The sequence below is a fragment of the Rana temporaria genome, chromosome 4 (assembly GCF_905171775.1).
Source record: "Rana temporaria chromosome 4, aRanTem1.1, whole genome shotgun sequence".
Classification (NCBI taxonomy): Eukaryota; Metazoa; Chordata; class Amphibia; order Anura; family Ranidae; genus Rana; species Rana temporaria.
In genome coordinates, this window is record NC_053492.1 from 386,047,332 (window position 1) to 386,070,241 (window position 22,910).

Genomic DNA, 22,910 nt, shown 5'->3' on the forward strand with positions numbered 1-22,910 from the left:
AATGCCCCTGCCAAAAACTGCTGATAACAGTGGAGCCGAGTGGATCTGCGTTTATGATCGCACACAGCCCAGCTCAGGAGCTGCTTGCTATGGTGGCAGACACAAAAGAGGAAAAGCCAAGATCACTGCCGATGCTCTGCACAATACCATTGCACAGAGCAGGCAAGTATAAACCTGTTTTTTTTTTTTTTTTTAAACAAATAGGCTTTACAATCACTTTAAAGCGGATCTCCATCCTAAAGTGAAGTTGCGCTGATCGGCACCCTCCCCCCCTCCGGTGTCACATTTGACACCTCTCAGGGGGAGGGGGGTGCAGATACCTGTCTACAGACAGGTATTTGCACCCACTTCCGGCCACACGATACGGGCAAAGGACGGATTTTGTCCTGGCATCCCGTCCGTCCCCCGTTGTATGCTGGGAACACTCGGCTCCCAGCACACAGCGGGAGCCAATCAGCGGGCGCAGCGCGACTCGCGCCGTAGGGAACCAGGCAGTGAAGCCGGAGCGCTTCACTTCCTGGTTCCCTCACCGTGGATGGAGGGGCGAGCAGCAGGGTGACGAGCGATCGCTCGTCATCTGCTGCGGACGGCGCTGGACTCCAGGACAGGTAAGTGTCCTTATATTAAAAGTCAGCAGCTGCAGTATTTGTAGCTGCTGGCTTTTAATATATTTTTTTAGTGGCACATCCGCTTTAAGCTGGCCATAGATGACTCAAATTTTGGGCGATTCCTGTAAATCAGCTGAAATCTGAGCCGACAATGCCACCCAGCTTAACAGACTTCGAGGAGCTGGGTGGAAAAAGTAAGCTAAACAGCGAGTGTAGCCTCTGGTTGGGTATACTGATAGAATTGGGTGTGTTCTGTTAGAATACAATAGGCCATTTAGTATGGATGGGGAAATCTACTGAATTTTATTTACACATGTAGCTAGATTTAGCAGAAAATGGAATGGTCCTCATGAAAAGAAGAATAAATGAAATGCATCTCTTTAAGCCACATTCTTGTCCATAACCATGAAATCATTCACCTAAATAAATACATGGAATTCTGCACTAAACTTCCATACATGCTGCCATGTTTGCCAATATTAGAAAATGCTTTGCATCATAAACATTACATTGAGCGTAAAAAAGGTTGCAAGACTAAGCCAATTGCTTTGTTATGTACATGATATGAAGATATAAAGTTCACTAATTTGCCCAAGAACCACAGCTATGGTTATTCAATATCTTCTGGTCTAACAGGATGGGGTAAGGGGACAATAGACTTTTTTTCTGTGTCTCTTGATAGTGCCTTTCTCATGTCTAAAAGAGAGAGAGAGAAAAAAAAAAGGGAGATTACACAATGCATGTAAAGGTGGAAAACCGCGATTACAAACAGTGCCGTAAAAAAAAAAAAAAAAAAAAAAGTATTCACACCCCTTGAAATTTGCCACATTTTGTCATGTTACAACAAAAAACATAAACGTACTTTATACGATAGACCAGTGATGGCGAACCTTGGCACCTTATATCATAAAAGCTTCCTGATGACGCACTTAATGCGAAATGCATAGAGGCTGCGGGATTTAGCATCTGCTCATCGCTTCCTGGTCAGACTGTAACGAGGCTTGAAAGGCAAGCTGCTTGTGAGAAACCACAGGGGCACACGTGCGGACCAGGCGTATCTTTGTACACGGCTGGAGCAGCTCAGTGCTGGCTTCAAGGCACTTTTACATGTACATGGATGATATATGTTTTTTAACCTCAATAAATCTTTTATGATATACTACACCATGATAGTCCTTTTTATGTTCCAAGAGCATTCATAGAGCAAGATTTTCTATCAGAACATTGGGAGGGACTGCTGACAAGTCTGAGTGATGGAGTGGTTATCCTTATGAACCAAAAGCGCATAATCTAGCCCAGGGCTCAAAATTTCAAGTCCTGAGCCTCTAGCCAGGCCTCAAGAGTTACTCGCCACCAGTTGCCCCACCTAATTCATACACTGCCCTGCGCCTAATTGCACCCGTAAACACGCCCTCGTAGATTATCTCATGGAATGACAATGTTTTATGCAGAATCAAGTTACAAAATTAAAATATTACCAACAACAACTTTAACAAAATGGGACAGGGCACTGGGGGCAGACCAAAGGGACAGGGCACTGGGGGCAGACCAGAGAGACAGGGCACTGGGGGCAGACCAAAGGGACAGGGCACTGGGGGCAGACCAAAGGGACAGGGCACTGGGGGCAGACCAAAGGGACAGGGCACTAGAACTGGGTCTCTTCCCCATTATCTTGCTGTCTCTTCTGCAACTCCCATCCATCCTCTCTCTCCCATTCATCTCATCATCAGGAGCCTGTGTGTGCGGCTTCACGCTTGCATGTCCCCACTTCCCCCTTTTATTCAGGCTGGCAGAGAGGAGAGGAGCTGCAGCACAGCGGGAGGGAGTACAATCCAGCGCTGAGATCCACACAACTGCACAGCCATTGACACCATAGCACAGCGCACACTGACAGCGCACAGCACACATTGAGACCAGTCTGTTCACAGTGCTCAGGCTAAACTTACATGCACAAGGAGAAGAAAACTGCACAAACTAGAAGGCTGCCGCTCTCATGTCAGGGCAACTTTCAGTGAGCGCTGCACCGGAGTGGTAATTTTTGCAATCCTCCACCTCACTCATTACTTTCTGCTCTCCAGCTACATTGGTCAGGGCCCGGGGGAGGGGGGCAGGCTCAGAGAGGTCATACTGTTCGGTCCCATGGCTTAATGAGAATTGTAAGTAGAGCACCTGTGTACGGCTCTGCCTGTGCGCGGCTCAACAGACTACTTTTCCCGAGCATGCACCTTTCCTCTTCGGCCGCCAATCTCATCGGGACTCTAAGTGTAGGCACAGATTGGAGGGAGATTGGTCATGCAGCCCTGTCATCACTCGCCCCCAGCTTAAATCCACTCGCCAAATGCTAGTAGGCGAGTGGAAATTTTGAGGGCTGATCTAGCCTATCTGGCGAGTGCCCATTCTACCTGGTGGTGGTGTAGGCACACACACGGTGAAGGTGGAAGTACAGCAAGTTATTTTAGAAAGGAATTGTACACAGAGGACTTTTGTGCTTCTATTTGCTGGCGGCTATATATATTCTTTTGGTTAAACATTTTATGGATATTTTTTGGTTACTGGCATTTGCAGCATAAATTGGTTTCAGTCTTTGTTTTGTTTTTTTAGTTATATCACATGGGATGGACTCAATGAATTATATAACATAGCTTTGCACATTGCAATTTATATTTGAAAATTATAGCAAGAAAAAGCGATATTAGAATTATTGTTGATGGTACGCATAATTTAATTGGTAATTTCAGATACCATTATCACAGAGCACAAAGTTCACAATATTTATACACCCAACTGTTGTTGATAACAAAAGGTATTCATTTATATCTAATAAGTTAGCGCAATTCACTCATCATATGCAGTGCTGACTGCTGAATCCCATGATGCAATGGACTGCACTTGTTTAACATTTTACAGTTAGTGCTGTATTTGGTCTTCATGTAGTGTGCCCAAATTTTTGTATTAGGACCTCTGGTAATAAGCCTATATGTTGAAGACTGTAGTTATGATTTTTTTTTTTTTTTTTTTTTAAAAGGTGAAGGGAGATCAGGCAGCTCAAAATACATGAATACAAAGTGTGTGAACAAAACAGCACTACATACTAAATGTGTAGCAGCTTGTATTTACCATTATGTTTTTCCAACCGATGCCATGAATGATGGCGATCGACTGCTCAACATGGGCGCCATTCAGAGAATGCTTTGCAATTTCTGCATGAATTTAAAGCATTCTCTGATTGAACAGAGTGTAGAATGTGACATTAAAGCCCCGCCTTTCCACCTCATGCAATCAGAGAACGCTTTGCATTAATTCCATCTCTAATAGCAGTTAGAGCATGGGTCTTCAAACTACGGCCCTCCAGTGGTTCAGGAACTACAATTCCCATCATGCATAGTCATGTCTGTGAATGTCAGTGTGTTACAATGCCTCATGGGATGTGTAGTTCTACAACAGCTGGAGGGCCGTAGTTTGAGGATCCCTGAGATAGAGCTTTGGTAGAAGATAAATTCTTCTGCCGATTACTTTATTAACCACTTCAATACCGCACACTGTCATATGACATCCACAAAGGGGATCTCTTATCCCGGGTGGACATCATATGATGTCCTGTACTTTGTGCGGTGATATCTGAATGATGCCTGCACCTAGAGGCATCATTCAGATATCATTTTTTTCCGGTGGCGATCCTGCGCACCATAAGAACAATCATAGCAGCGGTTCCGGTACTTCTCCGGGCTCTCCCGTGCCATCGGGGGCCCGGAGAGATGATCGCCGTCTGCCGGATGGGAAGCATAGTAATAACTGGTGACCAGATGGTCACCAGTCATCTCTATGACCATTCGGAGGCCCGGGCGCGATGTGATGACGTCACGCCCAGGTACCCGTAAGTAAACAAACCGCAATTGCGGCTAGTAAAAATGAGATCTGTGAATTTGTTTTCACGATCTCATGCTTTCCAGCCTGGAGGAGAGATGTGGTGTCTTATTGACCCCACATCTCTCCATAAAGAGGACCTGTCACACACTATTCCTATTACAAGGGATGTTTACATTCCTTGTAATAGGAATAAAAGCAATCGGGAAAAAAAAAAAAAATATATATAATAATAAAAAATTTTTTTTTTAATTAAAACGCCCCTGTCCCCGGTAGCTTGCGCTCAGAAGCGAACGCACGCGTAATTCCCGCCCACATATGTACACGTCGTTCAAACCACACATGTAAGGTGTCGCCGCGTGCGTTAGAGCGTGTGCAACAATTCTAGCACTAGACCTCCTATGGAACTCTAAACTGGTAACCTTTAAAAATTTTAAAGCGTCGCCTATGGAGATTTTTAAGTAACGAAGTTTGGCGCCATTCCATGAGTGTGCGCAATTTTAAAGCATGACATGTTAGGTATCTATTTACTCGGCGTAACATAATCTTTCATATTTTCCAAAAAAATTGGGCCAACTTTACGGTTTTGTTATTTTTTAATTCATGAAACCATTTTTTTTCCAAAAAAAAAAGGAGTTTGAAAAATTATTGCGCAAAAAACGCGCAAGCTAAAAAGTTGCAATGACCGCCATTTTATTCCCTAGGGTGTCTACTAAAAAAACATATATAATGTTTGGGGGTTCAGAGTAATTTTCTAGCAAAAGAATGATGATTTATACATGTGAGAGAGAAGTGCCAGGATAGGCCCGGTATGGAGGTGGGTATTAAAGCCCTGTATTGAAGTGGTTAAAATAAATTGATTAATTTTAATTAATCTGCCAGTATTTAAAAGTGGTTGAAAAGGTAAAAAGATTTTTTTACCTGAAAGCAGAGTTCCAGGATTTTTCAGCTTATTAAAAGTCAGCATCTACAAAAAGTATAGCTGCTGACTTTTTATAAACAGACACTTACTTGTCCCACAGTCCAGCGATGTGGGCGCCTGAAACCATGCTCCTCTCCACCATCATTGGAACTGTGGGCACCCGGCCGTGAGAGCTTGTGGCGTCACAGTCGGGCGCGCACTGCGCTCTGAGTTGACAGGCAATCTTCTGGGACCTGTGACATGTCCCAGAAGATTGTCTAGGGGGAAAGGAGGAGTCGCCTTGCCGCCTAGAGGAAGTGGGATAGAAAGTCCCTCTCTAAAGTAAGTACCCATTCTCTCCCCCAACAAAAACGACATACCAAATCTGGCATGTAAGAGGGCAAGGAGTACTTAAAGCGGGGATTCACCCCATTAATAAAAAAAAAATTTTTTTTTCCTCTAGCATAAAATGAGGCATAGTAGCGCGAGCTACAGTATGCCTGTCTTTATTTTTTTAGCCCCGTACTCACTGTGCAATCGTAGAGACAAGATTCCGACTCCCCTCGGGGAATGGGCGTTCCTATGGAGAGGGAAGGTGATTGACGGCCGGCTCTGGCACGTCACGCTTCTCCGTAAATAGCCGAAATAGGACTTGGCGCTTCACGGCGCCTGCGCATAGTCTGTGCGCAGGCGCCGTATAGCGCCGTGAAGAGCCGAGACCTGTTCCGGCTGTCTTCGGGGAGCGTGACGTGCCAGAGCCGGCCGTCAATCACCTTCCCTCTCCATAGGAACGCCCAATCTTGTCTCTATGATTGCACAGTGAGTACCGGGCTAAAAAAATGAAGACAGGCATACTGTAGCTCGCGCTACTATGCCTAATTTTATGCTAAAATGTTGTCATGGAGGGTGAACCACCGCTTTAAAGAAGAAGTTCCACTTTTGGGTGGAACTCTGCGTTAATGCATTCTCTGCAGAATGGTTCCCCCCTTACACCATTTTTTTATTTGTGGAGCCGGCGGGAGGCAGATCCTTTGTGACCAACTATTTCCTGGTTATTAAGGATCAGGGTGGATATAATTGAAATCATAATTTTTAAAGAGCAATTGCAAGTGTGCTCCCCTCCCACATTTAATTTTGAGAGGTTAAAAATAAATAATTTACGTGACTTACCATATGCATCTTCATCTGGCTCCCCGTTACTGGCCGAGTAGTACTCTATTACAGTCCTATAGACGCTGTATCCCAGCTGTTTATACATGTTCACTGCTACCTGATTGGAAACTCTTACAAACAGATCAACAAAAAATCCTCCTTTCCTGTAAATAGGGAAAACAAAATGTTAGGAAGTTCCTTTAGTGCATGATGCTCATAGTGCAATGTTGTTTTGGAGCAGCTTTCACCTTTCAGAAATTTCTTCAAGCAGTTCCATTAGTTTGGCAGCTAACCCAAGGCGTCGAAATTCCGGTGCTACAGAGAGTGCAGTGACGTGTCCGTGCCACTCTTCCCGAGCCACAGACCCTTCAGCTTTGCCCATTACTAGAAGTCAAACATACATACTATTTACAAGTATACAGCAAGAATTTAGCTAAATATTTTTTTGCTTTATTGTTAAAACCTGCAGTATACCCCCGCATGACTAGGCCCAAAAACAAGCCAACGTTGTATCAGTTTCCAATGCAACAGTACAATACAACTGTTTTATTGTTTACATTCTGCTGTCAGCGTGGAATCCCTGGTTGTATATATATGAGCTGGCACCCACTGCATTCTTAACAACCAGCTATTTAGTGGTCGTATACTTGCAGTGGCCAGGGAGCATCAAAGCAGTGTTAATTTAGGTAATGGCCCACTGGAAAGAGAAATATATTCCTACTTGTTTTAGCAGGTATGACTTTCAATAGCTACTTTAATTGTGGAAGGGAGAAGGCCAGTCATCTGCTCTGTAACTTAACATATGCAGCCCATCTTAACTTAAACACAAGGGCCCAGATTCACGTACAGCAGCGTATCTTTGAGCGGGCGTAACGTATCCTATTTACGTTACGCCTCCGCAACTTAGACGGGCAAGTGCAGTATTCTCAAAGCACTTGCTCCGTAAGTTGCGGCGGCGTAGCGTAAATAGGCCAGCGTAAGCCCGCCTAATTCAAATGTGGAAGATGTGGGCGTGTGTTATGTAAATGTTATGTGACCCCATGTAAATGATGCTTTTAACGAACAGTGCATGCGCCGTCCGTGGACATATCCCAGTGTGCATTGCTCCAAAGTACGCCGCAAGGACGTATTGGTTTCGACGTGAACGTAAATTATGTCCAGCCCCATTCACGGACGACTTACGCAAACGACGTACATTTTTTAAAATTAGACGCGGGAATGACGTCCATACTTAACATTGGTACACCGCATCTACGCCTCATATAGCAGGGGGAAAAGCCTAACGTAAACGGCGTATCTGTACTGCGTCAGCCGGGCGTACGTTTGTGAATTTGCGTATCTAGCTGATTTACATATTTCTAGGCGTAAATCAGCGTACACGCCCCTAGCGGCCAGCGTAAATATGCAGTTAAGATCCGACGGCGTAAGAGACTTACGCCAGTCGGATCTAATACAAATCTATGCGTAACTCATTCTAAGAATCAGGCGCATAGATACGACAGCTCAGAGATACAACGGCGTATCTGGAGATTCGCCGTCGTATCTCCTTTGAGAATCTGGGCCACGGAAAGTGGCCGCTTTTCATTACTATTGCTGCTTTCCAACTCTAAATGGATGAAAATATTAATTTTATTTAATAATTTAAGGCAATCAAAATAATGGAATACAGCCTACTTGTATTTCCTAAATTATGCTTGACTTGGTGCAAAGATGGTATGATATTGTCCTTTTTTAACAAATGCTATAACAGGAAATTATTATTATACAGGATTTATATAGCACTGACAGCGCTTTACAACTTGAGGGTAGACAATACACTTTAATACAGTAGGAATCAGGGCCTTGCTCGTTAGAGCTTCCAATCCAACAAGGAGGGTCAAGAGATACAAGGAGGTAATAACCAGGGCTGTGGAGTCGGTAGATAAATGTTCCGACTCCTCAGTTTTATGTACTTCCGACTCCCCGACTCCGACTCCTCTGTATTAATATGCAAATGTATTTTATACATTCCTTGAGGGAAAGAAACGCAACCTACCACAGGACTACTGGCTGGGAAGCCAACAGTCTACTGTATTGCACAGTTTAAGCAAAAGACAAACACAATGAAAACAATCAAGTGGCTGGATAGTAGCAGCAGGCATAAACATCAGGAACAGGATCTTTACCAGTTCAAAAATACAAACCACATTATTTGGTTGTTTTAGAACAAAAACAAAGCTTATCTATAATGAACCAAAAACAAAATCTGTAGAACCTAGAAATGGTTTATATTAATCTTGAAATGTAGTTATAGGCTTAGCAAATGCAAATCAATTCAATGTAGAGTTCTAAGGAAGAGAATTGCCTCTGCCAGATCCTCTTTCATAGAGGCTCTTAAGTCAGACTTTATTATTTTTAGGGCTGAAAATAATCTTTCGACACTGACTTGGGTGGGTGGCATTGCAGTAACTATTCTGGCCACATCACTAACGATCTCTGGATAAACAAGGATGGCTTCTTCAACAGTAAGTTTTGATGAGCGATCATACTTTTCAACTTCTTTTAGTGCTTTATAAAACTCCTGTTGGAATTTTTTTATTTGGACACTTACTGGTTCTCTAACATGCGTTCCCTGTAAAAGCAGAACACAACACTATGGAAAGTATAAGTATTGCAGCTCCTAATTGTGCGTTGCGTGCCATATAGTGAAGCACATGAAAAGCATGCTTCTTCACGGTCACTTAACGTGTTCGTTTTGCGGTTACGTGAGGCACTGCATGCATTGGTCTTTATTCTTACAGTAGAGAAGTCATTAATTATAACTTTTTGTGAATTGGGACATTTAAACTTGCTTTATTTTTTATTTTTTATTCCAATCTAAATTTAGTAGGAGTTCGGAGTCGGTGCATTGTTTGCCGACTCTGACTCCAGGTACCCAAAATTTCCCCCGACTCCGACTCCACAGCCCTGGTAATAACTGTGGGGGATGTGATGATGTGGAAATAAATGTACAGTTGTTAGGTGGGGGTCAGATAGGCCTCTCTGAAGAGAGGAGTTTTCAGGGATCATCTGAAAGTAGGAGAAATTCGTATAGATTGGGGGTAGAGCATTCCAGAGGATGGGAGGGGCTCGGAAAAAGTCCTGGAGGTGAGCATGGGATGAGGTGACAAGGGAGCTAAAGAGCAAGAGGTCTTGGGAGGAGCAAAGAGGACGATTTGGTTGGTATTTTGAGACCACAAATCAGGTACTTACTGTAACCCATAAGTTCACCTCCTGGAGCCTCAGCAACAATGAAATATTCTGGCCAGTGTGCCAAATACTGTAAATAAAAAGGAATCCCATACTGACATGTTTGTTAAGAAATACCATAATTATTGAAGCAAATAAAAGGCCATTAAAGAAAAAGTCTCATCACCAACAAAAATTAACTGCAGTTCTATTTATTTAAGTTTGAGGCCGGGTTCGCACTGGTACGACAAACGCTCCGACATTGGGAGCTCATGTCGCATTACGTGTGAAAATCAATGTTTCCCTATGAGAGCCGTCTTTACTGGTCCGACTTTAAAAATGCTCCCGGTCCTACTTTAGCCCATTGAATATCATTGAAGTCAGATCAAAGTAGAATCCTTGTCCTTACCATCCGACTTTTGACATGCGACATGTGATTACAGCAGCAGTAAAAGGAACTTATCTCACACTGGGATTGTTTTGATTGGTCAAAGGACAAGTAAGACTATCATAAAGTTGGATCATAGTATCCTGTACATTCAAGTCGGATGGATGTCGGACCAATGTAGGACAGATGTAGGACTGATGTCGCAGAGCAAATTAGGATGAAAGTCGTATGACTGTCGTGTTGTATCAGTATGAACCCGGCCTAAATACCAATCTTCGTAAAAAGAAACGCCAAATGATTTTACAATTTACATCTTTTTAGCTGCGATTACTGCCTGTCAGCTTCTCCCCTGCATGCAGGGACGGATTTCCCACAAGGCCAACAAGGCCAGGCCTCGGGGCGGCACTATGTGCAGGGGCGGCACCACGCGGTGGAGGAGACAAGGAATTTTTTCAGCGGTGCGGGCCGTGCGGTGGCGGAGAGAGATTACATCTTCTCTCATTGTTCGCACTGCTATTCCAACTTCCGCCCTTACTTACAGGCTGCGTGACACAGAAGAGAGACAATTACGTCATCTCTCACCGCCCGCCCTCACTCTCATCTCTCACTCGAGTCTCATGTGCCTCTGTTTCACGGTTAACCTGCAGCTAGTTTCCCCGCGTGGGAGAGGAGAGGCTGACAGCATTGTACCTGGCTGCAAGTACTCTGCAATGCTGGAGGGGGGCTTGAATTTACATGCACTTAGTGACAAACTGATACTTTTTGAGTGGCAGCCAGGTAACTGTGGCAATTCCCATTCTGCTACCAGGCAGTGTGGCAAGTGACATCTCCATCTGGTGGCAGGCAGCGTGGCAAGTGACATCCCCATCTGGTGGCAGGCAGCGTGGCAAGTGACATCCCCATCTGGTGGCAGGCAGCGTGGCAAGTGACATCCCCATCTGGTGACAAGCAACGGTGGCAAGTGACACGCTCAGGTCTCACACTCATTCTGCTTTATGTTGAGTTTAACTATTTCATTTTAAATTACAATGTAATGATAGAAATAATGCATTTTAATCATCCTGACACCAGAACAACCATTGTGCCGGGATGATTGAAGCACCAACACCAGTCATTGTCTGGGAAAAATCGCTTACCCCCGCGCGTCGACCCCACCCTTTAAGGGGGGGGGGGGGGGGGCATTGAAGGACCCGGCATTGGGGCAGCAAAGGGAGTAAATCCGGGCCTGCCTGCATGATGCCCAATTTGTTCCCACCCCCTCCCCTGTGAGCACATAGACACAGCATATCCTTCCTCCCCAAGAAAACTCAGGCGCAGTTTCCTCCCCTGGCTGACATGTCCCCTCTCCCTGGCCTTGGGCGCTCTGCCTTCCTCCCCATACAGCAAAGACTGACTTCCCTGACATACCCCCTCCCTCTGCTTGTTTTGTGACCAGTGCTGCCAATCATCATTCAGTAAGTATTTGGCTTATATTGAGCAGCGTGGTAGGACAGTGGGGGTTACTCTCAATCACACTAGCTCTGGATCTACAAATTTAAATGGAACATAACCATGTATGCATTTGTCCCCTTGGGGGGGGGGGGAAACATATGTAGGGTGAGACTTCTTCATTAAAAACAGAGAAGTATGGCCAAAGCTCTTTTGGCTATACTTCTCTTCTGAGTCACAAGAGTGCACTTATTTGTGCACACCTGTGAGGCAGATTAAGCCGACAGTGGGCTGAAGTCCACTGTCTGCCAACATCACAGTGCCAGTCCAGGCTTTGCAGGGATCCCGACAATGTTGCGATCTGCCCTGATCCACCCAGATGCCAGACTGGAAGCTGTCTCGGCCTCCCAGTGCATCACTGTTAGACTGAATCAACAGCTCTATGTCCGTCCCCCAGCCAGGCACTTTAGTGAGCACTGGAAGGTCGGAATACAGAGCCGACAGTCACCACTCTCTGCTCAGGGAAGACTGAGAACTGTTTTGAGTTCTCAGTCCTAAAGCCATTGGGAGGCAGCTGCAGCACTGGACCGATGCTCACCATATAGGCAAGTTTATATGTTTGTTTTTTTAATATCCTGCACTTCTCCTTTAAGATAAACTTTGTTTACTGAGTTATTAAAGACTTTATTAGATGGCATAGCTAAATAAAGGATACAGTTTCTGTGAGTGGATCCAAATTTCTGTGAAAATAAATAAAAAAAAAATTATATTCAAGAAAGACAGACACATTATCAATGGTTTAAAGCAGACCTACAGGAGTATAACAATAATATTACTAACCTCATCATTTGTAAACTTGAATACAATTTTTCTATTTTGTTTCCATTAATTACCGTAATTCAAACTCAAGTGATGTCACTAATGCTGCTCACTGTTCTGAGAGCTTGCTGGAGAGGAAGGTGTACCTGAAGTGCAATCAGGGTGCATTTGATTTAAATCTCTAGTAAAAAGGCTCAATTTATTATAAATCATAATTTTTAAAGAGCAACTCTCATCTCTGTCCCGCAGTGGTTCCTCTGTTGACTCACCAACAGTCCAATTCACTTAAATGGGACGGCTGGTGATGCACCAGTGACACAACAAGGTGAGGGACGTGGCGGCAGCAGGTAAGTGGATGCCTGCTAACAAGCGCTGCCATGATGGATCTGAAATGACAGGTGCTCTTTAAATGTAAGGACTAATTCGTGCTGGTAGTTAAAATATTTAATATTTGCAAACAAAATTAAGGTTTCCTATTAAAAATAATAAGCCGTCAGGTTAGTAAAACAGCGATATCAGAACCAACGCAATCATACAGATTGTAGTGTACATAGATTTACAAAACAATGGAATAAAGGAATATTCCTGAACTTTGATTTATCTCATGGTTACTGTGAAATTGTGTGAATGTATCGATGCAGTGCATGTTATCTCAGCTTGAATTCATTGAACGAGTTTACCGAAAATTTAAATATTGCAGAATATACAGCCTCATGCTACATAACTAAGCTCCATTTCATGCTGAATAAACTAAATTATTAATGTATCTTAAATAAAAAAAAACTATCTTTAGATTTTTACTCCAAAAGCATTTTCTTAAAATAAATTTGACAAAAACCTAAAAATCTGATTTAAAAAAAATAAAATAAAAAATAAAAATCATTGAGTTTTAGCCACCCTGAGTTGCAATGGTCTCCCTGTTTATGCTTCATCCATTCTGTGAACCTGCAATTTCTGCACCTCTTCTGCTGTTTGCCGAGTATTCCCCAGTCATCAAACCATTGAGGAGACAGCTCTGACCTGTATCTGCCTCCACACAGAAAAAAACAGCCACTTTAACCAATTCCATACCAGGCACTTACGCACCTTCCTGCCCAGGCCAATTTTCAGCTTTCAGCGCTGTCGCACTTTGAATGACAATTGCGCAGTCATGCTACACTGTACCCAATTTTTTTTATAATTTTTTTATAATTTTGTTCCCACAATTAGAGCTTTCTTTTGGTGCTATTTGATCACCTCTGCGATTTTTATTTTTTGCGCAACAACTAAAAAAAGACCGAAAGTTTTTATTTTTTTCTGTAATTTTTTTTGTAAACAAGTACGTTTTCTTCTTCAATTACGGGCACTGATATGGCGGCACTGATGGGCACCGATGAGGCAGCACTGATGGGCACCGATGAGGCGGCACTGATGGGTGGCACAGAGCATGGATGGGCACTGATGGACACTGAGGAGTGGCACTGATGGCATTGCTGGGCATCACTCATGTATCCCATATTGTGCCAGTCAGTGCCCATGTTGCCAGTCAGTGCCCATTTGTTTTTTCATTGTTGCCCCCTTTACTGGTGGTGCAGTGGCGAACCTCCCCTGTCAGGAGAGCCGCCAATCGGCTCTCCTCTACTTGCGTCTGTCAGACACGAGTGAGGAAGAGCCGATCAATGGCTCTTCCTGTTTACATCGTGATCAGCCGTTATTGGACACAGCTGATCACGTGGCGTGCAACGGCATGTTATCCTGCTGGACGTCCAGTCAGGATAACACAACCACTTCCCAGGCGTCAATATACTATTGACCGGGCGGGAAGTGGTTAAAGTGGAAGTCCATGCAAAAACTAAAATCCCTGCATCTATAAACGACATGGAACTAACACTAACCTCTCCGTCCCTGTAAAGAAAAAAAGAGCCGATCTGACCCGCTCCAACCCGATCTCCAGCGATGGAAGCTCTGCAGAGGACAGGGCCGATAACAGCTGTAAAATGAACGGGAAGTGACGTCACACACATCAACCTGCGTCCAGGGGACACTGTGATCACAGAGCACGCCACTTGTGCAATCATGGTAGGCTGTCAAAAGATGGCCTCCCAGAACTAGCAGACCACGCTGTAGCCGTCATTTGGCTACAGCGCGGTCGGCAAAGGGTTAAATACCACCAAAAGAAGCTCTATTTGTGTTAAAAAAATAAAAATGTAATTTGGGTATAGTCTTGTATGACTGCGCAATTGTCATTCAAAGTGCGACAGCGCTGAAAGCTGAAAATTGGTCTGGGAAGGAAGGGGGTAAAAGTGATTGGTTGGTAAGCGATCTAAGAGGAAGTAAACCACTGCCACATTCTTCTCGGTGGTAGTGTCGCTGATCGTCTGTTCCCTGTTATAGGGAACGACGATCAGTAACGTCACACGTCCAGCCATGCACCCCTACAGTAAGAATAACTGCCTTAGTGGCAGACTTAACCCCTTAGCGCCCCCCTAGTGGTTAACCCTTTCACTGCCAGTGTCATTTTCACAGTAATCAGTGCATTTTTAAAGCACTTTTCGCTGTGAAAATGACAATAGCCCCAAAAATGTGTCAAAAGTGTCCGCCATAATGTCACAGTCACGGAAAAAAAAAAAAAATGCTGATCGCCGCCATTACTAGTAAAAAAAAAATTATTAATAAAAATGCCATAAAACTATCCCCTATTTTGTAAACGCTATAACTTTTGCGCAAACCAAACGCTTATTGCGATTTTTTTTTACCAAAAATAATAAAGAATACATATCGGCCTAAACTGAGGGAAAAAAAATGTTTGTTATTTGTTTTTTGGGGGTATTTATTATAGCAAAAAGTAAAAAAATATTGATTTTTTTTTTTCAAAATTGTAGCTCTATTTTTGTTTATAGCGCAAAAAATAAAAACCGCAGAGGTTATCGAAAACCACCAAAAGAAAGCTCTATTTGTGGGGGAAAAAAGGACGCCACTTTTGTTTGGGAGCCACGTCGCACGACCGCGCAATTGTCAGTTAAAGTGACGCAGTGCCGAATCGCAAAAAGGGGCAAGGTCCTGTACCTGCATAATGGTCTGGGTCTTAAGTGGTTAATATCACCTTATTGCAACACATGCTGCCCAGGGAAAAAGTGCAAGTTCCTGCCTGGGAGGGAATTTCTCCTCACATTGGAGTGTTGTATCTGAGGAATAAGATAGCAAAGGGAAATGTTTCCACCAGACTACAGGCGTAAGGGTGGAACTATTTCCTCAAACCAACAAAAAGTTATAAGTGTGTGTGTGTGTGTGTGTGTGTGTGTGTGTGTGTGTGTGTGTATATATATATATATATCCTGTAGAGGTGTGTAGTATGAGCAGAGTGCAGTCCTCTATGGGGAGTACACTGATAGTGGGGGTGCACCCTGAGCTCACACAGCACTACTCTATCATTATGGCCTATCATCGGAAAATAATAGAAGGAAAAGTATTTGCCAGCTCACATGTTATTGAATCGGAACAGATCATCGCAGTTGAATGCTCTGAGGGAAGTCATCTTCTCCACACACCGGGAGGACAGCAGTGGAACACTTCCGGAAATGGGGCACCTGTACAACCCATTGGTCTGGCGCATAAACACGTCACGTTCCTGGCAGACCAGAAAACCGCCATGCTTGTCACTGGAAGTTTCTTTCTTCCGCTGAGGAACGGAACTAAGCTGGGATTGGCCAATTTCTTCCTATTGGCAAATCACATTGTAACGTTATCACTTCCGCCTCTACCAAGATGTCTCCCATACACTTCCACTGACGTGATCACATTGGTGGATCTCCCGCGCAGTGTCTGACGGGAAGTCCCAAGATGGCCGCCTTCATTTGAACCGCTTTTCCTTGATTTTCGGCCCGTCCAGCGCACTCCAGACTCGTGTCATCTCTCCTCAGGGTGCTGTATGAGGAAGCTGAGCCCACTGCAGCGCCGGGAGCACGGGCGGACGATTACTTTATAACCAGGTGTGTGCGGCCCGGCCGTGCCATTCATACACTCAGCTGGCAGGCAGGGACTCCCTCTGAGTCTGTCATGTGAGGTCTCTGTGTATTCTCACTGCACCCACCATCCTACTCACTGTACATTGCTGACACCGCGGCCGGTGCTGCTGAGGAGGCCACAATCACACTGCCAGCCTCATAATTGGCTCACCACATGTTTCAGATTAAAGTAATTGTAAAAATAAAATAACAAACGTGTCATACTTACCTGCTCTGTGCTATGGTATTGCACAGAGCAGACCCGATCCTCCTCTTCTGGTGCTCTCTACCCTGAGTGCCCCCCTCAGCGAGACTTTCTATGGGGGCACTTGTAGAGGAGCACACTTGGTTGTAAAGGCACAATGTTCTTTCTCTTTTATGCATAAAGGTAAAAAACCTGTGTGCAGCAGCCCCCTAATACTTACCCGTGCCTCTTCTCGATCCAGCAATGTACACAAGAACCTTGGCTCTCCAGGGACTCGCACTCCACTCCTGATTGGCTCACTGGCTACAAAAAAAAAGCCAATCAGGAGATGGAGGGCGCAGGGTCGAGCCACAGCTCCTTGTGTGAATGGACACACAGAGCCGTGGCTCGGGAGCCCCCCAGAGTAAGCTGCTTGCTGTGGGGGGACCTGGGAGGAGCCAGGAGCACCGGCGTGTGACCCGAAGAGAGGAGGATCTGGGCTGCTCTGTGCAAAACCACTACACAGAGCAGGTAAGCTGCATTTCACACTTGTGCACCCTGAAAGTCACGCGATTGTGACTGACTTGAAGCAATGCCTGTGTAATCTTGAGGTCTTAGTGCCGATTCACACAGGAGCGGCTTCAAAGACATCCACGTCCGAAGCCGCCCCGCACAGCGTGGCTTGCAAACGACTTCTTTAATAGAAGTCAATGCAAGCCGCTCCGAAGTCACCCCAAAGTAGTACAGGAACCTATTTCTAAGTCGGAGCAACTTGTGTCGCTTCTATTAGAACGTTTTCATTGTACTGTATGGGGTGCGAGTTGTCAGGCTGACAGGTCGCCACTATATGAACCGGCGCTATGGACCGCAAGTCACATCAAAGTCGGACCAAAGTAGTTCAGGGACTACTTTGAAGTCGCACAGATATGAATAGCACTAGGGGCTAGTAATAGGGCTTAAGTATAACATGTTTGTAATTTTAATGTAAAAAACAAATAAAAAAAATGAGGTTTAGTAACACTTTAAAGCGGGAGTTCACCCGAATTTTTTTTTTAACATTAGATTAATGCTCATTTTGTCAAGGGGAATCGGGTAGTTTTTTTTTTAAATCGAAGCAGTACTTACCGTTTTAGAGAGCGATCTTCTCCGCCGCTTCCGGGTATGGTCTTCGGGACTGGGCGTTCCTATTTGATTGACAGGCTTCCGATGGTCGCATACATCCGCGTCACGAGTAGCCGAAAGAAGCCGAACGTCGGTGCGGCTCTATACGGGACATTGCGCACCGACGTTCAGCTACTTTCGGAAAATCGTGACGCGATATATGCGACTGTCGGAAGCCTGTCAATCAAATAGGAACGCCCAGTCCCGCAGCCCATACCCGGAAGCAGCAGAGAAGATCGCTCTCTAAAACGGTAAGTACGGCTTCGATTTAAAAAAAAATACCCGATTCCCCTTCACAAAATGAGCATCAATCTAATGTTAAAAATTAACTTTTCGGGTGAACCTCCACTTTAAAGGGGTTGTAAAGGTAAAAAAAAAAAAAATTCCCTAAATAGCTTCCTTTACCTTAGTGCAGTCCTCTTACTTACTTCATCCTTCACTTACCTCATCCTTCCATTTTGCTTTTAAATGTCCTTATTTCTTCAGAGAAATCCTCACTTCCTGTTCTTCTGTCTGTAACTCCACACGATCAGTGACGTCACACGTCCATGCCACCGCAATGCGAGGCTTTCTCCCTGGTGTGAAGAAAGCCTCTTGAGGGGGCGAGCAGGATAGTCAGGACGCCCACTAACACACAGCTCCTTTTTCTATCTGCAAATTAGAGAGCGTCCTGACTCTCCTGCTCACCCCCTCAAGAGGCTTTCTCCACACCAGGGAGTGGTGTGGAGTTACAGACAGAAGAACAGGAAGTGAGGATTTCTCTGAAGAAATAAGGGCATTTAAAAGCAAAATGGAAGGATGAGGTAAGTGGAGGACTGCACCTGGGAGTGATTCTTACTGTGGGGGGGAGGGAACTGACTGGGAAAGGTGACCAATGCTGTGTCCCTATGTACAAGGGACACAGCATCAGTCTCCTCTCCCTGACAGGACGTGGAGCTCTGTGTTTACACACAGAGCTCCTCGTCCCTGCTCTAAAACTCCCTATCGCGGACACCTGGCGGATATTGCGTCCGCCAGGCTCGCACATCGGCATCGCGGTGACGTGCGCGCGCATGCCGCCCCCGGCATGCGTGAGCCCCCCAGTGGCCGGAGGACCCGAGGCCGTAAAAAGACGGCCTCCCGTATTTATAGAGCCACCTGGAGGCCGTCTTTTTACTATGGTCCGGGACTAAAGTAATTAAAGAATTACACTATGGAAGCCTTTCTATCTCTACATGGGGAATGATTGAATATCATTTAAACTGAGAACACCTCGAGTGGAGTTTCTGGGGGAAAACTTGCTATCCAAGCAAAGACCCGGGGCTGGGGAATAAGCCACAGGCATATGCGATCTCCCTAAGAAGAGATCTAGCAAGCTGGTAAGCGGCAGTGTTTTCATTGGTGGAGGATCTTTCCTATTATACCCTCTCACATCTTCTTGGGTGTCGTGGTTTTGTGTCACTACAGAACATAGGGTTGAGGAATCATTTGAATTGTCACTTTGAACTTCATATCTTGTGGAATACTCCCTTAGCAATCTATTGGAGTTGATTGGACACTCAGAGGGTTTTTACAGCCTCTCTATTTTTGATTTATGCAATTTCCATGAATTTTATGTTTTTAGCATTTGTTGCAACATCAGGTCACTTAAAAGGTTCACAATCTTTCTTGTGTTCAATGCACTGTTAACATTTATATGTCATTTTATTTTGACCTCATTATTCATTCAGGGCAGCTTATTATATTCTACTTTTTTATTAACTCGCCACAAGTGGCAGAACCGAGCAACAATTACACAGCCGATGGTATCTTATATAGTTTTGTTGACTATAAGTGCCCATAGGCTCCAGAAAGAAGTGTGAAATGCAGGTGGAAACAGATCGGGCAACTGTAATTTCTGGTCTGTGGGGGCTTTTTACTTCTCAGGAGAGATGGAAAAGGAACAATTTTTTTCTTTACACTGCTACTTTTGTTTTTTTACCCACTCAAAATAAAAATATACGGTAACCTGTTTAATTGAAAATTTCTTGAGATTTCCTTTATTTGCATTAATTGACGGCTTTCATTTAAGGATTGTTCTCATCCAAACTTGATCTACTTTTTTCTTTTTCAGAAATAATGTGGATATTTGGAATCCATGTCGAACATCTATGAAGAGAGGCAGACAATGATTGCAGCAGGGGATTTGCAGGAGTTTGTTCCCTTTGGCCGTGAACAAAGCAAGCACCACCCCAATGCATTGAATCTCCAGCTCCGGCAGCTTCAGCCAGCCTCTGAGCTCTGGTCCTCTGATGGGGCTGCAGGCTTGGTGGGATCGCTTCGAGAGGTGACCATCCATGAAAAACACAAGGTAAGTTAGAAATGATATATGTATGAACTTCATGGTCTGAGCTGCCCTTCTCATACCCTGTGGCTAAAACTAGGTTTGATCTTTAGTGTTTCTTAAACTATCGATTTGGACCCCAATAGGGGCACGCACATGTTTGTGGTGGGTAACCACATAACTGTGTCCTAATTGAAACCTAGCTTGTCCGAGGGGAAAATCGGTGGCGAGTCAAAGTGGAACTAAGCTCTCCTATTATTTACAGCCACATAAGCTGCCATCTTAGCTTTTGTTTGGTCTGCAGTTGCTATGGTGCTGCACATGTGATCAGTTATGACACCCGCCATTTGACTTGACAGTTTGATTGAGACCACATGCAAAAGTAAGGGCTCATTTATAGCCTATTCACACCTAGGCGTTTTGTCGCCTGTAGTGTGACGCCGCTGCCACCCCGAGACGCCAGAGGGATGATTTAACATTGCCCTCTATGGAGATGGTTCACATCTCCACGCCTGCCGCCTGCCGCCTGCCGCCTGAAAAAAAGTCCCGGACCTTTTTTTTCAGGCGGCGTTCGTCATAGGAGATGGGAACCATCTCTATAGTGGGACAATCTAGGGGCACATCTAGGCGGACAATCGCGGCGTTTTGTCGCTGCAAATCGCGGTACAAAACGCCGCTATTTGTCGCCGCAATTCGCGGGACAAAACACCGCGATTTTGTCTGCCTAGATGTGAATGCAGCCTAACACTTGCTTTGGCTTCAACAGACATTAACGGCTAGTTTCCACTTGCTTCAAAACAAGGCTTCGGACAGGCTTTGTTAACCACTTAAGACCCGGACCAAAATGCAGTTAAAAGACCTTGCCCCTTTTTGCGATTCGGCACAGCGTCGCTTTAACTGACAATTACGCGGTCGTGCGACGTGGCTCCCAAACAAAATTGGCATTGTTTTTTTCCCACAAATAGAGCTTTCTTTTGGTGGTATTTGATCACCTCTGCGTTTTTTTTTTTGCGCTATAAACAAAAATAGAGCGACAATTTTGAAAAAAATGCAATATTTTTTACTTTTTGCTATAATAAATATCCCCCAAAAATATCTAAAAACATTTTTTTTCCCTCAGTTTAGGCCGATACGTATTCTTCTACATATTTTTGGTAAAAAAAATCGCAATAAGCGTTTATCGGTTGGTTTGCGCAAAATTTATAGCGTTTACAAAATAGGGCATAGTTTTATTGCATTTTTATAAAAAAAAATGTACTACTAATGGCGGCGATCAGCGATTTTTTTTTTTGTGACTGCGACATTATGGCGGATACTTCGGACAATTTTGACAAATTTTTGGGACCATTGTCATTTTCACAGCAAAAAATGCATTTAAAATGCATTGTTTACTGTGGAAATGACAGTTGCAATTTGGGAGTTAACCACAGGGGGCGCTGAAGGAGTTATGTTTCATCTAATGTGTGTTTACAACTGTAGGGGGGTGTGGCTGTAGGAGTGACGTCATCGATTGTGTCCCCCTATAAAAGGGATGACACAATCGATGCAGCCGCGGCTCTCCCCGTTCATCAGCTCCGGGGACCGATCGCGGTACGCCAGCGCCGATCGGGTCCCGCGGTCCCGGAGCTTCGGACCGGGTCGCAGGCGCGCGCCCCACGGCTGGGTACATGTAAAGGACGTACCTGTACGTACATGTGCCCAGCCGTGCCATTCTGCCAACGTGTATGTGCAGGAGGCGGTCCTTAAGTGGTTAAAGCTCTCTGAACGCTAGTCAAAGCTTCTGTCACTAAATAAAATGGTTGGCTTACAGTCCTGTTTTGTTTTGCTTTGCTTTAAAAATGATACCCCATGAAGCTTTAGTGGTGCTTCAAAGCCTCTATAGAAGTCTATGACAAAGCTTGCTTGAAGCCCCATCGAAGCCTCATTGAAGCACCAAGCAAAAGCAAGGTGTAAACAGGACTGTAAGCTAACCATTTTATTTAGTGACAAGAGCTTTGTCTGGCATTCAGAGAGCTTTAACAAAGCCTGTCCGAAGCCATGTTTTGAAGCAAGTGTAAGCTAGCCCTTATAGTTTGTGGCATGCCTTGGATGTACCTGTTTAGGAAAACCGTTCAATCCATCAGTTTAGGTCCCACTTTAAAAAGCATACTTTAGGATCAATTTAGAAATCTAATATATGAAAATAAATATTCTTATTTTCAGAAAAGTGAGTTATCGGTTGAGTTCTGTGAAAATTTGAAAATAAGTCACATGGATAAAAATTACAGAAAAGATCAGGCTCCTGCTGAGAAACCTATGTTGGTTGGTTGTTCATCGACTTAGAAGTCTTAGCAGCTGGGAATAACTCCTGGGAGGGAGAGGGGTAAAAGCTGCAACAATATGTTGAATAAAGTGCTTAGACTCTATTACTCCATGACAGTGGAAGAGAATGGAGCTCCGTCTTAGTAATATAAACAGCCTCTATGAGTTGGTTATTAAAAAATAGTTTATTGATAACAAAAATAGCAAACTTACATGGGAACTGCCATCCCAAAAGTCCAATAGTCTGTCCACAGATCACAAGTTACCATATGGCCATGCCTGTCCTTGGATGGAAGGAAACTCGGTGTGTCACTGTGAGTGCCCACGGTAATGTGGGTGTAGATGGGGTTATTTATCATCTTCAATTGTTTGTGCACTTCAAAGTTAAGTGAGAAAAAAATAAATAGAAAGGGAGCCGTGTGTGCGCTGGGTCGAACACCACGCCACTTCTTACCGCAACCACAACGTGTAGCTGCCGGCAGGGCTCAAGTCCTGCGGGAACGCGTGGGAACGGAGTTCCTGCACTTTTTTCACAGCGGGAACGCAGTTCCCTTTGCAGGACTAGAGCAGCTGAGAGCAGCCGAGCCGCCAGAATCGATCCTTCACTAAGCG

At 44.5% G+C, this 22,910-nt stretch overlaps 2 protein-coding genes across 3 annotated transcripts in view; one reads left to right on the forward strand and one right to left on the reverse strand.

Annotated features, from left to right (window-relative positions):
- Window positions 1-881: 881 nt before the first annotated feature.
- On the reverse strand, window positions 882-15,992 carry LOC120937681 (N-alpha-acetyltransferase 20). The gene is made up of 6 exons (XM_040351090.1): window positions 15,829-15,992; window positions 12,264-12,288; window positions 9,757-9,847; window positions 6,774-6,909; window positions 6,544-6,689; window positions 882-1,304 (listed from the first exon to the last, which is right to left on the reverse strand). The coding sequence occupies exons 1-6, from the start codon at window positions 15,957-15,959 to the stop codon at window positions 1,219-1,221; spliced, it is 615 nt and encodes a 204-aa protein (XP_040207024.1). The 5' UTR covers window positions 15,960-15,992; the 3' UTR covers window positions 882-1,218.
- A 154-nt stretch (window positions 15,993-16,146) lies between these two features.
- Window positions 16,147-22,910, forward strand: part of ANAPC1 (anaphase promoting complex subunit 1) — a 146,610-nt gene continuing 139,846 nt past the window's right edge. For both annotated transcript variants that reach the window (XM_040351087.1, XM_040351088.1), the window contains exons 1-2: window positions 16,147-16,335; window positions 19,788-20,024. In XM_040351087.1, the coding sequence (XP_040207021.1) occupies window positions 19,812-20,024 (213 nt within the window). In that variant the 5' untranslated portion in view covers window positions 16,147-16,335; window positions 19,788-19,811. The remainder of the gene's footprint in view (window positions 16,336-19,787; window positions 20,025-22,910) is intronic.